The 20,780-nt window shown below is 44.5% G+C and overlaps 6 protein-coding genes across 6 annotated transcripts; 4 read left to right on the plus strand and 2 right to left on the minus strand.

Annotated features, from left to right (window-relative positions):
• Nucleotides 1-209: 209 nt before the first annotated feature.
• Nucleotides 210-3,104, plus strand: PHALS_04137 (chloride channel family; the record flags this gene model as incomplete). Its single annotated transcript, XM_024722147.1, has 2 exons — nt 210-2,428; nt 2,492-3,104. 2 exons carry the CDS (start codon nt 210-212, stop codon nt 3,102-3,104), a joined length of 2,832 nt encoding a protein of 943 aa, XP_024573253.1.
• Nucleotides 3,105-3,218: 114 nt separating this feature from the next.
• On the plus strand, nt 3,219-9,186 carry PHALS_04138 (Vacuolar sorting protein/ubiquitin receptor VPS23; the record flags this gene model as incomplete). Its single annotated transcript, XM_024722149.1, has 8 exons — nt 3,219-6,090; nt 6,194-6,225; nt 6,306-6,314; nt 6,382-6,460; nt 6,529-7,375; nt 7,432-7,537; nt 8,928-9,087; nt 9,173-9,186. 8 exons carry the CDS (start codon nt 3,219-3,221, stop codon nt 9,184-9,186), a joined length of 4,119 nt encoding a protein of 1,372 aa, XP_024573254.1.
• Nucleotides 9,187-11,309: 2,123 nt separating this feature from the next.
• Nucleotides 11,310-12,721, plus strand: PHALS_04139 (chloride channel family; the record flags this gene model as incomplete). The annotated part of the gene is made up of 3 exons (XM_024722150.1): nt 11,310-11,712; nt 11,793-11,820; nt 11,881-12,721. The coding sequence occupies 3 exons, from the start codon at nt 11,310-11,312 to the stop codon at nt 12,719-12,721; spliced, it is 1,272 nt and encodes a 423-aa protein (XP_024573255.1).
• Nucleotides 12,722-12,884: 163 nt separating this feature from the next.
• On the minus strand, nt 12,885-13,649 carry PHALS_04140 (uncharacterized protein; the record flags this gene model as incomplete). Its single annotated transcript, XM_024722151.1, has 1 exon — nt 12,885-13,649. One exon carries the CDS (start codon nt 13,647-13,649, stop codon nt 12,885-12,887), a length of 765 nt encoding a protein of 254 aa, XP_024573256.1.
• A 185-nt stretch (nt 13,650-13,834) lies between these two features.
• On the minus strand, nt 13,835-16,065 carry PHALS_04141 (P-loop containing nucleoside triphosphate hydrolase; the record flags this gene model as incomplete). Its single annotated transcript, XM_024722152.1, has 2 exons — nt 13,835-13,911; nt 13,971-16,065. The coding sequence occupies 2 exons, from the start codon at nt 16,063-16,065 to the stop codon at nt 13,835-13,837; spliced, it is 2,172 nt and encodes a 723-aa protein (XP_024573257.1).
• A 508-nt stretch (nt 16,066-16,573) lies between these two features.
• On the plus strand, nt 16,574-18,835 carry PHALS_04142 (Membrane trafficking and cell signaling protein HRS, contains VHS and FYVE domains; the record flags this gene model as incomplete). Its single annotated transcript, XM_024722153.1, has 2 exons — nt 16,574-18,329; nt 18,435-18,835. The coding sequence occupies 2 exons, from the start codon at nt 16,574-16,576 to the stop codon at nt 18,833-18,835; spliced, it is 2,157 nt and encodes a 718-aa protein (XP_024573258.1).
• Nucleotides 18,836-20,780: the final 1,945 nt, after the last annotated feature.

Genomic DNA, 20,780 nt, shown 5'->3' on the forward strand with positions numbered 1-20,780 from the left:
GTGTGTGGTGCACGTCTTAGGAATCAAGTAGGCAAAATAAAGAGCCTGTTTTATCCAGTGTGGTTGATGGTACTGTATTATTGTGTTCGTATACTGCTATCCTACAGTGTATTGGACAAAATTATTATTACGCAAACGCATTCGCTTAACATGATTCCTCCTTAAAAAAATTTTAGTGAAATTTTGACTCAGATCATATCTTTGTCGATATGGCCACATCCCGTGAAACCTCGGAGACAGATGCATTGCTGGCGCCGCCAACACCAACAGTCGTGAGCGTGCCCATCGCAGATACTGGTGAATACAAGAACAACAATCTATCCTCTGGTCAGAATGCAGTCGATTCCGCCGCACCACGGCGTTTTCCGGCACTAGCACGCACGGCCTCAGCTCTCAGATCGCCTTCCTCAATCCTGCGTTCGCCCATGCCACGATTTACACTAGACGGTCCGCGCTTGTCAAGCTGGAGAGTCAATAGCCGTAATGCCACGCCACAGTTCGGTCCCATGGAGTCGCACGCGCGCGAACAGTACCAAACGTATGGTGTACAGAGAACACACTCGTTTCCAAGTGACTTGTACTCTGGTGCTCGATTCTCACGGTTTGAAATTGAAGAAGCGCTTCGACAGCGTAATGGTTCGACGTTGATGGATTGGTTAAAAAGCAAGGGACGCAATCCATTCTATGCCGCGATGCGCAAGCAGCAACAGAAGGAGTCGGACATTGAAAAGCGTGCTAAGGCACAACACCGCGAGTCGTTTAATTACGACTTTTTTGAAAGTCGAGTGAATATGCAACACGACCAAGAGCAGACAGAGAGTGCTATTCGCTCGCTTAATATCGCGCGTTGGGTCATGACCTTTGGTGTTGGACTTGGTACAGCTCTGGTTGCCTGTTTTGTCGAATTTTGGACGTCATTGCTGTCGACATTCCGTACGTTTACCTTAAATTCTCTTGTGGCAGATGAGAGAAATGGTATCCGCACTTTTGGTTTTGGATACTTCGTTTATACGCTGATAAGCGTCGCGTTTGTCGCTGTGGCGAGCTATTGTGTCGCGATTCTCTGCCCTGTTGCTGGTGGATCCGGTATCTCTGAGATCAAAGCGACTTTGAATGGAATCAAGATTCACCGCGTCGTACGACTCAAAACGCTCTTTTGCAAAGCATTTGGCATCCTATTTAGTGTAGCTGGGGGCTTGCCTGTTGGAAAAGAAGGACCTATGATTCACAGTGGCTCAGTCATTGGCGCTGGTCTGTCACAGGGAAAATCTTCAAGCTTTGGTCTTGACACGAGCTGGACTAAGTTTAAAGGATTTCGCAATGACAAGGAAAAGCGTGACTTCATCTCGTGCGGTGCAGCTGCTGGTGTGGCGGCTGCATTTGGTGCCCCGATTGGTGGTGTGTTGTTTGCATTAGAAGAAGGCGCGTCGTTTTGGCATCAAAACCTCACATGGCGCACATTTTTCTGTGCCATGGTCTCAGCTTTTGTGCTTAATTACTTTATGTCATTCATGGAAGCCAGTGAAGCGAGTGGTCCAACGCCGGATGTTGGTCATGTCTCTATTGGTGGGACTTTAGGCACACAAACGGGAACCTTCACATTTGGTCAATTTACAGGCAGTAAAGCGTATGAAGTTGTTGATGTGCCTGTTTTTATAGTGATGGGCATGATTGGCGGTCTGTTCGGTGCTGGATTTAATGGTGCTAACATGGTGCTAACCAAATTTCGCAAGCGTTATGTGACCCACCGCTTGTTGCGATTCGGAGAAGCATTACTGATTGCATTTTGCATGGCAACTGCATCATTCTGGCTCTCGTACTTCTTTGGTACTTGTCGTGATCTTGCTGGTGACTACAAAGACTCACTTTCGCAATTCTACTGCCCTACAGGTCAGTACAATGACCTGGCGTCGCTGTTTACAGTCAACTACGCTACGAGTATGAAGCAACTGCTACACTTTACAACAGCCTCCAGCTTTACGGCCTTCTCGCTGTGTATGTTTTTTGTCGTCTTCTACATTTTTGCTTGCTGGACATACGGCATCGCTGTGCCATCGGGTCTCTTCGTGCCTAGTTTACTTGCCGGTGCTGCGTACGGACGTATTTGCGTCATGATTGTACATTCGCTGGGTTTCCAAGTTGGTGCACAAGACGGAATGTTTGCACTGATAGGCTCTGCTTGTATGCTCGGTGGTATGGCGCGCATGACTATTTCGCTCACAGTAATCATTCTCGAGTGTACAGGAGTAATTGAATGGGGTCTTCCTATAATGGTGTCACTCATGGCAGCTCGCTGGGTTGGTAATAGCTTCAACGAGGGTCTGTATGACATTCACATTCATCTGAACCATTTACCATTCCTCGAATTCGATCCTCCATACTACGCCCGATTTTTGAGAGCACTTAATATTATGAGCTCACCAACAATGTGCGTGCCACAAATTGCCAAAGTTGGTGAGATATACGATGTGCTTAAGAATTGCAATCATAGTGGCTTTCCAGTCATTCTTCCTCGCAGTCAAGATGCGGCGGGAGGTGGCCAACGGCTAAATTTAGGTGACAAGCGCAAGTCGCCACGTTTTTCAGGAATCATCTACCGCCATCATCTAGCTGTCCTGCTTCAACGCAAGGACTTTTTCATCGAGAAGCCAGAACCATTTGTACGTACGCCTGCAAGTGACACGACACTGTTATACAATGATCAGTACGCACTGTCGTATCGCGACATGGAAGGGAGCTACCCGCGATATCCGTCAATTAATGACATTCAGCTGGATGATGACGAACGGGACTTGTGGATGGATCTCACGCCTTATATGAACCCGACACCCCACACGGTTCAAGAACAAACTCCAGTGCCTCGTGCCTTTCGATTATTCCGATCGTTAGGACTTCGTCATCTCATCGTATTGAACCGACGAAATGAAGTACGCGGTGTGATTACTCGAAAAGATTTGACTCCTGCGCACCTTAAATTCTGCCTTGAATCTCTTAACGAAACCGAAAAGCAGCGAATTCAAGGTTACTTTCACCGCGATCGAGCTGGATCGGAACGATTCGAAGATGTAGAGAAAAAGCTCATTCGCATCAATGACAACTCCTAAAATCGTGGTCATGGGCAAGGACAGATTTCGTTCGTAGTCTTCACAATATGTCAAACCATTAAAATTCTGTCTTAAAAATAGTCTACCTTAGCTTGCCACTTACTTGTTTGACGTATGGTGAGTAGGAGTGCTACTGCGCCATTACCACCTCATCATGGACCCAATCGGTTTACACCGTCACCACGACAATTAATTGCTACACGTCCACAGACAAGTGCATTTTGCGAGTGTGCACAGCAGAGGAATGTCAGTGTAACGTATGAAAGCGCTTCGACTTTAGCAGCATCAGAAGTAGAAGGTATAGAGGTTAATTCAAAGATTGCCGAAATTCAGTCGCGAGTGGAGGAGCTAGTGCGTCGTTATAACGATGTTGTAACTTGTACGGACACTGAAGATGAAGAGGTCTCGCTTGAGAATGAAGTGGTGCGGATTCCAGCTCGATGGCGAGTGGGTGACGTGCTGCTTTCAACACACCGTTCGTTGGTTCAAGCAGGTAGGAACACAGCACATCAGATGTTTGCAGAATTCGGTGACGATCTCAAAGCGAACGCTGCAATCGGTAGCCAAGCGTTAAGAATGGGAGATGCTTTTAATGAAGCTGAAGAACACGCTGCACAGCGGCATCACCGCCTTGCACACATTCGTCATGCTTTGCATCATGTTGTTGCTGACAAAATGGCAGATAATAGTGAGGAGGATGACGAGACGAATACTTTACCGCTTGCTATGCGAGAACATCAATTTAAGAAACGAGAACATCAATTGAAGTTTACAATTGACGCACTTTATCGTGAAAAGGATTCCATGGCGAACCAATTACAAGGAGTATTACGACTTCAGCAAACTTTACGTACTACGATTGAACAGCAAGCACAAGATCTTGTAAAGGCTGAACGAGCGCTGCGAGTTCAGTCGGAGGAACTTCGTCAACTTCAAGAACACAGCGCAAGTGCTGCAGAAATTGCAAATGTACGAGCTGCATCGTGGCGTGATAAATTTCAAGCAAGTGCTAAAGCTGTAACGGCTGCAGAAGCGAAGGTTGAGGAGCTGGTCGCTAAAGTTCGTGTGCAAAGTGAAGAGATTGCTAAGCACACGTTTGTATTGCAAACGAAAACGCAGGAAATGGATCGGTATAAAGAAATCGAAGCAGCTCGTACTCGAGCTGCGGCAGCAGCACAGGCTGCAACACTTGCTGATGCACAGGCAACGATCAGAAAGACAAAAGCCGAGGTATTAGAAGAAAAGCGTACTATAGAGTACACCAGCAAAGATCTTCACGAGATGAAAGACAATATCTGTCAACTCGAGAAGACACTTTCTGAAGTCAGAAATGTCAAACAGGGATTACAAATTGAGAATGCTGAACTGTTACAACGGTTACGAGAAGTCCAAGCTCGCTTTGGTGAGCATCGGAAGTCTAGATATCTACTTCAAGACAAAGACGTTAACAAATTAGAGACAACTCCTGCATTGTTCGCATTAAGGCTGCGTGAAGAAAATTCAAGAAATGAGACCGGGAATGTGCCGAAAAGCTCTTTCGAGGTCTACAATAATGATTTATCTCTCCCACTGATGGGCACGACGCAGGAAACAGAGGGTTTATTAAACAGAGATAGTGACACCAACTCCATTGACGGGAATAGTGACGAAGAGGTCAAACGAGACGAAAAAGAGTTGAATAGCGTCATGCAGCATGTCTTGACCACCATGTTTCCTTTGTATTTACCAGAGGAAAGCGATTTGACGTTAGACGAAAGGATTGCTCAGTATGAAGAATTCACTATTACATCATTAAGTACAATTCAAAGGAGCCCTATAGCTGCAGCTGAATTAGTAAACGAAGACATGATATCTCGCTCAGAATTGGATACGTTGCAAAAAATGTACGAGCATGAAATCGACGCTGTGAAGCAGCATTATGTTGAAAACTTATGGGAATACAAGTCATTAATAATCCAACAGTGTGAACGACGCCAAGCTCTTGAGAGCGAAAGTCATCGACAGGAGATTGAGAAATTATTGCAACTTGTCCAAAGCAAGTTCCACGCCGAGCAAGCTCGACGCAGTGAGCATTTGCAACGCGTCAAAGAGTCACTTAAAATGTTGTATCATGCACTACGTCAATCCTCGGTCTCGGATGCCCAGACAGATTTGGTGTGCCACGAAGACAAGCCTATTCAGTCTAAAAAATCAGCGAAACCACTTAAGTTGATTCTACGTGCTGCCATTTTGGCTTTGTCAAGGTCAGCGAATCGAAATGGTCGAGATACAAAGCAAGCTGAACATGTTCACAAGCAACTTTTACCATCTTCATCGTCTACTGACACTCAAACGATGGCAATAGCAGCTGCAATGACCATGTATCCCATGATTCGCGATATTAAAATTACAAAAGCAGAACCTCAGGATATGTCATGCCAGACTGACCTTCTACCAATTCTTAGAGAACAAGAACAAATGGATGAATTAGTTACTATAAAGCGCCAAATTGAACTTCTTCCAACTTCTCGACACCAAGAACAAATGGATAAATTGGTTACTACAGAGCGTCAACCTGAAAGCTGTGTGCTGCCTGATTTAAAAGAGTTGGTCAAAAGCAGCAAACAGCAGCAAAACCTCTTTATGCTGCATCTAATTAGTGGAATTCCAATCTCCGCCACGCTTCTTGCCGAATTGCGCCAGTCTCTTCCCAAACTTCCTCCAGGCGACTTATATGTGTCAAATGCGCTGCGTCTTGCGTTATTCAATGAACTTGTTCGTTTTTACGCTGCAATGGAAGAGACAATACAGATGCGTTCAAAAAAATGTGACCATATCCAGGGCGTCGAAATCGCCATCGGTAGCCCTCGAGATACGCCTTATTTACGACGAAAAGCATTAGAAGCTGTGGACGGCAAGAATAGGCAGCGGCACCGCAGACAATTATTCACGTCGGGTGGCACAGCTGTCCTGCAAGCTGCACCGTTAACTTCAACATTATTTACTCGTAAGTGATTCTAACTAAACCTCTGGACAAACTTACTTGTAAGCTGTAGAATTGTAATCGACACAAAATCAGAAAAGTACTAACTTTCGACTCAAAAATCCAGTTTACATAGATGTTGTGTATACCACATATCTTGTAAACGGAACAGCACATCCTCTGTCGCCATGTATGCCAACAACGTGAGCAATTTGGACCAAATCTTGTCATCATTACAGTGCTACCCGGTAAATATTGACGACTCCCTATTTCCCTTCCCATTACTGCTAATATGCGATTTCATAATATCGACAGCAAAGTTCTCGTGTACGTGGCGATGTGTACAATTTGCTTGGCCAAATTCCGTCTCTGCAGCCCAACTGTGGAACATATAGTACGTGAGATTCTTTTGATGTCTACATAATGAAATTATGATCTTACATCATATCTTCACGCCATTAGCTCATAATGACGGAACAACCAGCACTTTACTTAATCTCGAAGGCACAATCCCCATATTCTACCGAAACAATCAGTACAATATTCCTGTTGAGTTTTGGATTGTCGAAACGTACCCCATGTCACCTCCAGTATGTTTCGTACGTCCAACAATTGACATGATGGTCAAACCTAATCATCCGCACGTTACAAGCGACGGATACGTCAAAATCCCGTACACGAGCGACTGGCGACAGGACTTTACGTTGCTGGAACTTATAGCCCATATATGCAGTATATTTGGCAATATGCCCCCAGTTTTTCGTCGACCAGACGTCGTAAACTCTCAAAACAGAGCCACTCATAGCTCGTCGGCAGTCAGTAGTGGAACAGGAGGATACTTTCAGCAAGGATCATTTGCCCAAACGCATCCACCACAACCGTCACCGCACTATCTCTCACAATTTCAATCTCATTCAAGACAGAACGATGATAGTGGTGTATGGACTCAAAATACTAGTCAACATTCGTCTATGTCAAATTCAGGGTCATATGGGTCATCTCAAGAACGTCTAGGGGTTGTGAAATCGGAAGTGACGAGAAAAATTCAAATGCTAATGGAAAAGCGATTTAAACGCATACGAGACGATATGGATGTTCAATTCGAGCATGAAGTGCAGCTGGCACAGTCACAAGAGAATGTTGAACGTGGTCTGCAGTCATTACGTGCTCTCCGGGACGATCTGACACGTGCAAAGAACTTGGTAGATGTACAAGATTCAGAAGTTACGACTTGGCTGAACGACAATGAGAATAAAGAGACTGTGGATCCGGATTCGATTGTAGTAGGAGGCGATGCCCTTTCAGAACAGTACGTACCATCTCTTTATACTTAAAGTAGCAGCGACACTTATGGTGTTTGTACAGATTGATTGCGACGCTGGCAGAGCAGCATGCAATTGATGACGCGCTGTACTATATGGACCGCGCAATAAGCAATGATGCGATAGTACTTTCCGTCTTTCTAAAAGAGGTTAGAAAGCTTGCGCGAAGGCAATTTATGTGCCTGGCACTTGTGCAATCGATACACGCCAAGCAACAGGAACTTGCGACATCTTCATATCGTAGTAGTCAACCAAGGTAGATTGGCAATCCGATGTCGTAGAAGTCATCAAGATCCAGCATAGCGAACTCGACTTCAGCGCTGACGTTTGAACAGACAGAATTTAATTGGTTGATTTTGTATGGATGAGTTAACGTTGATTACTTTTTAAAGGTAAGCTTTTGAACAAGCGACTTCGTCCAATTGGCAGCAAGTATTTCAAGCCGTATAGTCTGGAGAAATCAATGTGGCACTTGAATTTATCTTTTTTCATAAGATTTTCCTTCAAATCATGACACTGGATCCCATTTGGATGTTGGGTAAACGATGGGAGATTTCTACAAGGCAAAACATGACGTTGACTATGTTGCAGAAGCTTGTTTCAAGATCAATACGACGGCGATGATGATCATATCGAGTACGGGAGTCCTAGATTTGACAATTTTGTGGCATTATTTTGGATAGAAGCGAAAGCAAAGAGAAAGAGATGCTGCAGTTTACATTCCAATGCTAGTGGGACTTTAATACGTTATTACTGCGAGATAGTTGCAATTCTCGTTGACGTACAATCGGCTCTTGGTCATTTTAATGCTGTGAGCTTTGAATATGGGTTGTCATCTTTTCGTATTCCACATCCGAAGTCAGTATTTTCCGGATTACCACATGACACACTGTCAAACAAAACCCGATAGAAGATGTTGGATAGATTTCACTAAGAAATGTCATCTTGGACACAAAATCGAGCTTTTGATCGATTTCGCAAGCTCAACACGGACACTTTCTTTGACTATAGCAGAAAACATTCACAAATTATCAAGGCCAAGCGCAGCAATTTTCGCCACAAACTAATCTTTACATCATGAGTATTTTTACTTTACGCAGCCCTTGCTCTCCTAATAACGAAAAATGGATACCATTTCATTAGCTACTCTCACACCACCTGACCAAAATTGCAGATCATCGATCTGAGATATTATTGCGTGGCATGAACTCATTTAAAAAAATCATGTAGGCCTTACAAAAGCAAAACAATGACTGTTATTTGAAAGCCGACCTTACTATAGTTTTGATGCTTAAAGCCGAAAGATTTTGGGTATCACAGATTGTAAAATCTGCGGGCCGTCATCACAAATACAATAAATTAAAAAAAATGGAATTTGCACTTAATGATGTGCGTATTTTGCTCGCGAGAGCGCAACAATTCTGCGTACCATTCGCAAAAACGAACTACAACTGAGCCCCTCAACCAGTATAACGAAATAAAAGCGGAGCGATTTTGACTTGTGATCAATAACCAAATTCTATATTTGTTAATCTCCAGTCAGATACAATAATTTGTGCGTCGGTCGTGCCCACTCGCCGAAGATGGAGACAAAATAGCCAAGAGTTATGCCATGTCAAACATTCTGACATGCTCCAAGATTTCGTAAGTGAAGAAGTTGCTACATTTATAACACCAGTACGCGTGGACTTGTACCAAGGTAATCAACCAGGACATTTGAAGACAGTAAGAGCCTGCTTCAAAGAGTACATTGCAAAGCTAATACGAACTGCATGAACACGTAGCAATGGACTATTGAAAAGTCTTATTGGCTTGCCATGGTCATTGTTTCTAACACAGTAAAGTACGTCGCTGCTGGCTTGTGGCTGCTGAGACTGAACTTCTTCGCAATACGGTATACCTCTACGAGAGAAAAGTTTAGCTCGTGACACGTGAAGGAACAAATGTGCCTTTGACATGTTGCTGTCAACTTATTCAGAAAGCTATATTTCTAAATTGTTGTCCTCTTCTTACGGTCATAAGCTATGCATCATCGGAATCAAAGCTGATAATCGACCTTCATACGCTATCTCCTTAATTTAGTTATATTGTAGCTCAAGCAATTGCAAAAAGTGGGAAGAAAGCACTATAATTTGGTTGCAGGTTTGAATATTTTTTGCGCATTGAATCAGTCTTCGTGAGGAATTGACTGTGAATATATTCTTTTGAAAGCAACGTAATGGGTCTATAATCGGTCTTCAATTGTCAATACGTTCATATTTGTCAATCTAACGTTGCTCACTCGGATCTCGAGCTATTGATGAGGTATTTTGGCTTCCAAACAAACTGTTAGAATTTTTCCGAACACTTCGTTTGACGCCGAGGAGCCACTCAAAGTTGAGACCGTAGCAGTAGTCATCGGTTTGTCAATCGAGCAGTGGAGAGCAGCATCTACTGATCGAGAATTGAGCCGTGGACGAGATGTACGGCTTTCAAGCTCCTTCTGTGCCTTTTCGGCGCGTATACTCTTGCAGCAATTGCTTCCAATCATGTAAGGTGTCTGCCTCGTTGAAGCTTTTACGTGCAGTGCATAGTGGACCTGCTGTCGTTGAGTGAAGCCTTGTGATTTTCAACGACTTGAGACTTAGCACTCAGGCAATCATCATTCGGTTCATTCTGGAACGTGGCATGTCTCTGGAAGTAACTGCAAATACTTTTCGCTGCACCTTCCTCTCATGTCTCGAACAACATTCCTTCTTGGTGAGAATGATCCACAAATTTGAAGTTTCTTTATGCTCAATCCATATCCCAATTCGTAATATAACACTCTAAGAACTCCTCTGATATTAGTTCGAAAGTGTCCCCTACACTTGCTCTTTTTCTTTTTCTTGTTCCTTTTGCTTTTTTCTTGCTGCACCTTGCCCTATCTACGTATCATAACCCATTCAAGTCGTGAATATCATGTAGTGCTGGCCATTTCTACGAAAATCCAAACGCCTTGTCTAAATTTTTAGTATTGATTGTTCTTTCCACTTTTCAATTTACAGCGCGAATGAAGCTTTTCATGACGGACTCGCACGCGACGAGTTTAAAGCCAGCAGATTTCCCAGATTGTTGCTTGTTGCCTTGAACTTTAGCTCTCACATGATCTTTTTGGGGTAAAACGTACCCCACCCTTGCAGCGAAAAGCCGTGATCCTTATATTGACGTTTAATCTGTAAAAAGAAAGTGACTGTATCAACTGATCGATGCGATTTCTTTTGATCTTCCTCATAATCAATTGCTGTCAGATTACGAGAACAGTCTGTTGCTTAACTTTGCCAAGGTAAGGAGAGCATATTCTTCTCCACTTGACGCTTTAAGCTACGGAAGTGCACCGATATTATCGTCAATGTAGGTAAGGATTCATTTAAGTCTATCCGTTGCAGCCAGGAGTTTGAATAAAAGACACATTTCCATCATATCAAATCGAAATCTTCACCGTTCTTGACGAGTTGCAGCACCATGTCAGCTCAATTTTTGCTCTAATCTCTTTTCAAGTCGGCAAACGCAAATATGCTTCAAGCAAGAAGTGGCTCACAATTATTGCTGGACTGCATTAATCTGGAAAAGTAACTACCGAGGCTGACACGAGAAATAGCAAGCGCAAAAAGTCCGAGTAGCACGTTTATGATCGGGTGTACCCATCCCCCAATTTGCGTTTTAAAGACTGATCACTAATACCATCGTCTTTTCAAAATGCTTGCGATCGTCAATAAAGTTCTCGTCATTATTGCCCGAAGTCAAAGCGTCCAAGTTAGACTTCGCTATCCTCATCCATTCAACAAGTCTTCGAGTGTAAATTTAGCATTAGCAAACTGATGTATACATGCATACCAAATATACCAATTCTTACGTGGGCCACACAAATCGTTCTGGTCATGACGTCCTCGCAAATTTACGATGCTGTCGCACCTCAAGGAACTCAAAGTCGAGAAGGGGAAGGAAATCAGCTATGGTCACGTAGAGAGCTCTGTGGAATTGAGTCCTGGGGGCTTCAGGGACTCGACTAGCACTGACAATAATGTCGAGACTGGTAAATCGCGGCATCGACTACATTCGAAGCCCGAGGAGCTGTCAGATGACGATGTGGACACGGACGCATCAACCGCTAAGATTGACAGCAGAATGTTAGGACATGACCCGCGCTTTCGTGTGAATGGTATATTAGTTGATAGTGAGGTAAAGGGCGGAGCACGGAGTGGATGGGAGGGCGTTTACGAAATTATGTTCAAAAGCATAACACCTACAGGCCAGCGCGTGGCGCTTGTGCTGCTGGTTATGGTGTCCATGAGTGTTGTGGTTGGTGAGTTATTGCTGCGAGTCAATGGCATCAAAAGAGAGTAACCATACTGACGTTTTGCGTGCTTTGCTTGGCTCAAACAGCCGTTTTGGACAGTGTGGACGATTTCCGGTACGTATTGCTTTGAAGATGGCTGCTATTTGGTGTTGTTAGCTAACTGTTTTAGTGTAGAGACGACATTGGCAACTATTTGCTGGCTTTAGAAGCCTTTTTCACTGTAGTCTTCACAGTGGAATATTGTCTGCGCTTACTCTCACTTCGGAATCCAAGCAGTTTTGCTTTCAGTTTGATGGGGTTTGTCGATATGTGTGCATTAGTGCCATCGTATTTGGGATTCATTCTACCAGATGCAAGACCATTGTTACACTTGGCAGTATTGCGGATATTTCGAGTCATGCGCGTCTTTCGATTGCTAAGATTAGCGCGATTCGTGGATGCGGGTGCTGCTTTAAGTGACAATATTGAGACCAACAAGCGACGGATTGCCGTGTTTCTCGTTGCACTATTTACGATGATTCTTGTGATTGGATGTGCTATGTACTTGATTGAAGGCGATAGTCACGACTTTTCCAATATTCCCATTAGTCTTTACTGGACTGTTGTGACCATGACCACCGTGGGATACGGTGATATATCACCACATACAATCGTTGGTCGTATGCTTGCAACGGTTGTCATGTTCGTGGGGTACGGAATAATTGCGTGTCCGCTCATTTTAAATCAAACAGGATCGCAGGATATTCTGACCGAAGTTATCGAGTGTCCACGTTGCTTCCGTCGGCTACACCAAGATGATGCTAATTTTTGCCGTGTCTGTGGTACATCACTCCGCCAGCCACGCGTCAAAAGTCTCAAGGCGCGTCGTGACCGTCGTCTCCGCCTTGCAAAGCTGCAACTCCAGGTCCCAGAAAACGGACTTCAAATGTCCACATCATCTACAATGAGGTCCAACATGCGTTTGCTTCCCGAAGGACTTGATTCAACGCGGACAATTGACTCAGCGATGGGATAGATGAGCACATCGAAGCAGCAACATATTCACGATAGAAACGTTGGTGTTTTTGACTACCTCATTTTTAGAAATGACTAAAATTGAAAAAGAATAATTTGTAAAATAGTCTTTGCGCTGCAGTACTGTAATAGTAATAAGTTAAGTACACCTAAAGGGTCGAAGACTAACTCCCTTTAATAGGATTTTCACAACAATGAACAAATGCGCCAGGAGCGGGTGCGCGGTAGAAACGTCGTCGCGTTTGACGCTTCGTAGCGTACGCCGATTGGGTGGTTATGCTACTACAGCCACCATACGTCATTACGGCAATATTCCGTTCGCAAGAAGGAGTCGCATCATTGCTGTAGTTTAAATACGCGCCTGCAAACGTAACATTGTTGTAAGTCTCCAGCTTTTCTTGGAGCTGAACTAGATCACGGTGTGTGGCAGCCACCTGTGTAGTCTCTCGCCAACCAAATCGATTCCAAAACTTGATATTTTTCACCCAAGTCTGTTTCGTCTCGTGATTTGTAGCAGTGAGAATAAGTGAGTCACTTAGCGTACTAATAAAACTTCCATCTGGTCGCAAATGCACTTTGTACGTGTTCACTTGAAATGAACAAGGTAGCGAGGGCACGTCTAGCTCCACATCCTGGTCTACTACCTCAATCCTGTAGCCACTAAGTTGTAATAATCGCTGGCGTTTACAACTGTCTTGAGGCTCAATCTCACTCTCAGGTTGCTGAAGCTGGTCGTCAATCTTACAAGATGACGTGTGAGCTTCCACTTTCATCATACGCCGTGTCTCCAGCGGCACCGGCGCTTGGTTTGACACATCATCAGGATCCATAAAGGATTCCAAGTCCAAGAAACATACTAAGAGACCCGTAAAGATCTCCACGTACGCAAGATGAGTGTTGTTCACAACTAGGTAGCCAGCGCACGTCATGACGAAGAATATTTGGAACTGAAATGGGTTGAAATACGACTGAGCAACGGTCGAGAGCGAGACTGATCCGATAAAATGGTTGGCTAAAATGTTTTTTCTTAAAAGATAAACAATCTATTCCGCAAGATAGGTATTAAATTCTGATCATCTCATTTTAGTTAAAAAGATTGGCAATAAATCATCGTTCACTCGACAGAGCTCTGTGAGCTGACGTCAAAGTGGCTGTCAGTATCATCGTAACTATGCTCCAACGGTGAGACACCTGCGAACAAACATAATCGTCAATACAGTTTAGATCACAAAGCCTCTTACAGCACTTACATCCGTCGCGTGGAGAAGAAATTTGGGAGACACGATCGCCATCTTCATTGGCATCTGTCATTGACACGCTGTCAAAGTCAAAATCCAAACTACTTGAGCTATCCTGATGTGGCACTACAGGTAACGACTGTACCCTTCGAGCAAGTGCTTTTGTCCGCCTTCCAATAGGCGGTAGTTGATGATGCATTGGCAAAACTTGTTGCTGCTGAAGCTGTTGTTGTGTCCGCTGCATTTGCAATTGTGCCTCGCCTTCAACGCGTTGACTTTCTAAAAATGCTTTAAATTGCCGTGATGCATTCACAGGTGGTGTTGTGCTACTCGTTACTTGTTTTGACGTATCAGCAAGCTGATCGCCAGCCATCCATGACTTGCGTCGCTCTTCGGAATTCCACGAAAATCGTTTGCCTCGTTCTACGACAGCTGCAAAAGCTGGAATATTTTCCATGACATCCGAAAACGTGACTTCTGGATTACGCGGTGGAACATGCGATTCCCAATCTGTATAGTGTGTCAGCGGTTGACTTGCCCGCCAGACTGCTGCTTGACGAACAGCCTGCGACAGCGAACGCATCAGCTCGGCATTATCGCTTGTACCAGCTGAGTGTTCTTCAATCTCGTCTAATAACGTTTGTTTTTGAATAGCAACACGCGTTGGTGTCGCTTGTCCTTGTGTACTGGAGGACGAAACGTGACATGCTGTGGACGAATAATCGTGTGGATTTGTACCACTAAGTAGGCTGCCTACAATCGTCGTTTCGTCTTCGTCATCTTCATCAACATTTCGTTCATCATCTGCTTCGCGACTTGCATCATCTTCTTCCTCTTCGCTACTCGACGAATCTTCTCCTTGATGGGGGTCACGAGCTCCAAATCTATCCGTCGTTTGCTCAGCAAGCAGTCGACGCAGCAGCAGTCGTTTTGAAACCTTTTGCTTTAGCAATGGACGCATCGCTTTGCGCACACCTTTGCTGGACCAGCCCTTCTTCGTCGAGTTTTCGTGTTCCCGCGAGAGCGTAACAAACTTGCCAATCTTGGCATCTACGAGCTGTTCACCACGATCAAGTTTTCGCAATACTCGTACCAATGTACTTTGGATCGTTGCTATACTTCGATCGACATTTGTATTGTCAATCTTCGGAATCAAATATCGATCCGCATGTTTGCACAAATGACGCTGAATGATGCGAATGTTATCAAAATGTTTGATATACTTGTTCTCTTGTGGATCAATTGTCATGTGGCGCGCCCGAACAGCAAATCGCTCCCGATGTTTATTCTCGTTACTGATATAAATTACAAAAGGCACACACGTTGGGTGTTTTTTCACAAGTGCTAAAAGATCGACAGTGTTTAAATGCACACCTTCTACCACCAGTGATTGTTTACGTTCTTCAAACATTGTAAGAATACGATCAAGTTTTTCCAACACAAGATTCGACTGCAACTTATACCCTTTCAAAACCATTTTCTTATGCAATCGAGCAGCAGACATATCTTCTCGATCTCCATGAATCGCTGCAATCATCTCTTTTGATAACGCATCGCCCGCTTGATAAGTTGATACAAAGGCACATGGATTTTCGTCCTTCGACGTAAACGATCGTAGGACATGACGCACTGAGTCGGTTGGTAGTACCGTAGTCAGTCTCAGGCGAGCAGCTAATAACGACGCTAATGTCGATTTTCCGGTACCAGAGGTCCCCCCCAAAAGGACGGCAAAGCTTTGATTCCTTTGCGTAATCTCCTTGGCAACTTCAAAGTCCAGTAAATGGTGTGGTTTAACATAATCCAGTCTTGCTAGTGATGAGTAGATGCACTGATGTAATAAATGCCATGGTAGAGCCATCGAGAAACGAGGGTCTTTCGTGTCCTCATCGTGATAGTCATTTTTGCTATTGCATTCTCTCGACAAATGCTTTTGGAAGACTACAAAAACCTCTTTCGTAACAATTACAGCATCTTTTGGTCTACAGCCCATGAGCATGAGCGTCTCTTGCAATCGGTGGCGCGTAAAGCTCTCGAATTGTCCTTGCCTTTTGACATGCAGCAATTCCATAGGATCTGAACCATCTGTTTCCGTTTCTACAACATCCATAGCAAGTGAAGACGCGTATTTTGAAAACGACGTAAATTGTGAGTGCACGGGCACGTAGTTAGAACGTTCGTGACTAAGCACGGGGATGGGGGCGTGGCTGCTCACCTTTGCTCGTCGTTTCCAGACCAAAAATGCAGAACGAGGATTTCTTGAGGGGACCTACGATATAGCATACTACTTGCAAAAGTTTCTTGTCCTCCACTAAGTACCGGTAATGTCTTAACAGCCATGTCGTCCGCCTCTTGCACAACGATTCGGTGTCCTATTTCCTCCCATCTGTCAGTCCGCTGTCCAGCTTGATTTGTCGCGCCTTGTCAAGCGGGCGATATAAACTTGACCAGTCCGCTGTCGTAGTATTCGCACGCACGCGATCTTTGCCTCGTCTGTCCGAAAATCGTGTCCCGTTCCTTACCGATAATCTTTTTGCTAACTCAGTACATTGGTCTTTTCGTGGCGTCGTGCGACGTCGTCACCCGCCAGAGGATCAAGTGCAGCTTTCCTCTCTGTCATGGCAAGTAAGCGTTTGGATGCGATTAAATTGGCTAAAAGTTCCCGGTGGGAAGAGCTCGGACGTCTTGTTGATGCTGAGCCAGCAACGGCGCAGCAAGTTGATTCGTATGGCATGTTACCACTCCATTGGGCGTGTACCGAGCCCCAATCTATTGGTGAAGGTGTACTTTTAGCACTATTAAAAGCATTCCCAACAGGTTCACGTGCCCCAAATACAGCCGAGATGCTACCACTTCAGATTGCAATCAAAGCACAAGCTCGAATTGAGTGGCTTCAAGCTCTTTTAGCATCGTATCCAGATGCAGTATTGAAAAAGGCACCAACGGGTGAAAATGCTGTGCAGCTTGCACGAAAAGCTGGATTACCAAATCGTAGTATCAAACTACTTGAAGAAATGTATCATCACGTATGTGCAAAGGAAGGGTTACCAGATCAACTTGCGATGGAGAAACAAGAGGCCAAAGTTCAGCAAGAGAGTCAACAGCACGATGATGAAGGTCACTTACGTCCTTCTGAACGTTTTCAAGCCATTGCTGGAGATCTACCAGTATCACAACGTGTAAGTACTGGACAATATGGTCAACATATGCGAAGACTCAGTAGCACTGCGTCCCTTAAGTTACGATCGTTCTCGGACAATGACTTTTACACGCAGCAGGTAAATGTGACATTGAGTACCCCTCATGTCCAGTCAGTACCAAGTCCATGGTCCCCTCGTCGAACAATAGAAAGTATACGACCACAGTCTATTTCAGCACAACGACCATCAACTACATTACGAGGTGCAGTGTCTCTTCCACCACGTTGGATGAATGCCCCCATGTGCAGCATATGTGCCCAAAAATTTGGGACGTTCAAAAAACGCCACCATTGTCGTAATTGCGGTCAATCAATCTGTCGCGACCATTCGGCACGTGAACGTATGAAATTGCCACATTATGGTCTCAGTGATCGTCATCGTGTTTGCGTCGTGTGCCACGATGTGTTACGAAATGCTAGTCGACAGGTACGACAGCAACAGATTACTATGCAAGTGGCACAACGACCGACTATACCAGTGCGTGCTAGTCAGGCCGTGAGTGGAGATGCTCGTCGGTCTGAAGAAACACCACGGTCTCCAACGAGCTTGTTAGAGCGACATGTGTCGGCACCAGCACGTGCACCAACTTATGTGACCGGACCATATCGAGGTGGAACTGATGCGATTATTAATGAACAAGTTGCAAGTTTACAAAAGCAAGTATCCATGTTAATGGAAGAGAAACAACAAGCCGAAAAGCAATTGCGGGTACAAGCTGAAATGCTAAATGACCCAGATCGTCTGACGAATGGATCTCGAGGTAGTAATAGCAGTACTGTTGGAAGTACTGTATCGTTATCTCGTGATCGTCAGAATTCACTTCCACTGCAAATGCGCACTGGTGCCTCAAAACCTGTACAATCACCTATTGGCCCTATACCAAATCCGGGTCTTGCCATGTACCGATCAACGGGTCAATTGCTTAATCGGACAAAAAGTGCTGGAAACTTTCGTCCAGCACGTGAGGTTGATATTGATAGTCCCATGTTTGGTACAACACAAATTCAGTTACAGCAACAGATGCGCTCGAATTCAATTGTTGAGACACCATCGTTGCAAAGAACAACTCGATTGCAAGATGCACTGAATACGATCGCAGCTGTTGAGTCGACGTACGATGATCTGGATGAATCAGACTCGGATTCCGACTTTGAAGAACGTCAGACGGATCTTGGTGATTTTCATGATGCTGACGCAGATGCTGAAATTCATGATCAGGTGAAGGAATACTTGATTGATGACGTTGACGATAATGACGATGATGATGATGATGAAAAAGCGGTAGTAGAAGCAGCAAAAGCTACGATGAATGTTGAACAAGGCGAAATGGAACTAGGAGATGAGAGTGAAAACGATGTCGGTTGTGATACGTTGCCAGAAGTCGACGTGCTTGTGAATCTTGGCCACGTGCTGATGGAAAAAGGAAGCGTAAGTGCTGCGGTGCAAGCGTTTACACGTGCAGTTGAAATTCGACCAGACGATCCGGCTCTTCATTCGTTGCTTGGTCGGGCCTTTTATGCCGACGAAAATCTGGAAAAAGCGGTGGCTTCCATTACAAAGTCGTTGGAGCTCGAGCCATCGGCGACGAATTCGACGCTTTTAGGTAAAATCCTTTTTGAAAAAGGTGATCACGAAAAAGCGATTGCTGCTTACCAACAGTCCTTGGACATGCAGAAGTAAGAGGTGATGGCAGGTAGATGTGTGAGCAAATGCAGACGTAGGAGTCGTAAAAGATCGACTGATAGATGAGTAACTGTTGAGCAGTGGGTACGTTGTAGTTTCAGATAAGAGCAAGTCGAGCGTCAAAAAGCAGATTTGTGCTCAATTCGCAAGATCTTAGTACTATTTTAGTCTGGTAACGAAGTCTCAAGGAATTTTCATTGGTGGCTCAACTTGACACCGTATCTCGTAACATCTCCTTATCTCCAGAAAGAGAAAATCGAAGTTTATCAACTTGCTGCTATTGTACGAACGAAGAGATCCTTAAGCAAATGAAAAATACTCAACTTTTCAGCCTACCGGACTTTTACATTGCAAGCGTTGCGCTTGGTCTTTGGGTGAGAGGTGGCGCTTGTTCGTTGTTTTGTCTTCTACAGTTTCCAAGACGATGAGTACATTGAAACAAGGAGAGGTCCTGTCGATTTGTATTTTCATGTTAAGGCACTATATTATTTGATAAGTGTTTAGAGAGAAAAGTGGATTTAATGTATCGCTGGGTTTTGGCTTGTGCTTTTGTATGGTGGATGTAGAGCAAAGACGGAATAAATGCAGCCTAATAGTCGATCATGCTCTCCAGCCTGGGTACTCACCTCGGTTATCCACTTGGACTTGTACCTAGGTAAAATCAAAAATTCTGTTAACTCGTGAATTATCTGCAACCAAAGCTAAGTCTCACCAACGCTACAATATCTGATTGACACATGCTTGCCAAGCTCCGCGGTATTAGATACCTATGTGAATTCTACATCATAATACAAGATTGGGATGTGAAATGACAGTTGCGCTTCCTAAATATTTGCCGCACTCCTATGTAATCTTCCAATTTCTAGAGACTTGATCAATACCTTGAATTCTGAGCGCAAGGTGTCGCTGGGCAAAATTACATGAAGGTGCTCATTCAAGAAGCATGAAGTCGATAATTAACGTAAAAGCCCAATTATTAAGCTGTTGTCCTTGAGTCTTGTTGATGGTCATGACAAAATGCTGGCTGCACTGTACAATGTTTGCAATAAATTATTTGACGATTGGACGTCCCTGGTGCAAGACGATTGAACGTTCCTGGTGCAAGCACCCTGTTCGGAGTTCTCACCGCACTGGAAGAGGTATCACTGTCACTCATTCGCAGTTGTTTCGTTACCAAAAGGGAGCACTGCACAACGTTTATCCAGCCATGGAGTCCTGCAGCACATCATCTCAAATAACCAGCGCTTGCGCCGAGATAGTGGTAGTGGTTGTGTTATCCTCATTATTAGTGCAGCAGGGCTGCCATAGCTCTTTGCTTAGAGGAAACTTACTAGGTCACCGACTTTGCGTTCTATACTTATGACTGCAGCGGATCGCAATCCACTACCTCCAAGAGTACATAAACCTTGACCCAATGCAAATGCACTCTTTCGTTCAAAATTGAAACTGTAAATATCTTTGTTATTTGCAGCAAAGCCGTCCTTTTCTAAATCTGTTGGTTTTCCTAATTAAACAGTAAAACCTAATTCATATGCATAACTACTGGCAGTTCCGCCATGTAGTGGCTTCTTGTTACGGTATAGCCACACCATTGTGTGATTACATCGAATTGTGTAATCCACACCTTTTACGGTCACACCAATCACCTTTTTCGATCATACCAGGGTACGTGCAACCTCGTTACACTCTCCCCCATCAACATTGTGAATGCCCACAAACGCCTCAAACGAGGCTCGCGTGTCTCAGACACATTTACGTCCTCTGAACCTTCTTCACGCATTCTCTGCTAAATGAGCCCTGTTTCTGTGACACGAAAACACCCAGCCTCGCTGGTTTCGAGAGCGCCCGCGGACAGAGCCCTTCTTCACCGCCTGCACGCGGTGCAACTCCGGACAGTACGTCCGTAGCTTCATGGGAAGCACATCCCAGGCCCACGTCAATC

The sequence above is a fragment of the Plasmopara halstedii genome, assembly GCF_900000015.1.
Source record: "Plasmopara halstedii genome assembly, contig: Scaffold_253, whole genome shotgun sequence".
Lineage (NCBI taxonomy): Eukaryota > Oomycota > Peronosporomycetes > Peronosporales > Peronosporaceae > Plasmopara > Plasmopara halstedii.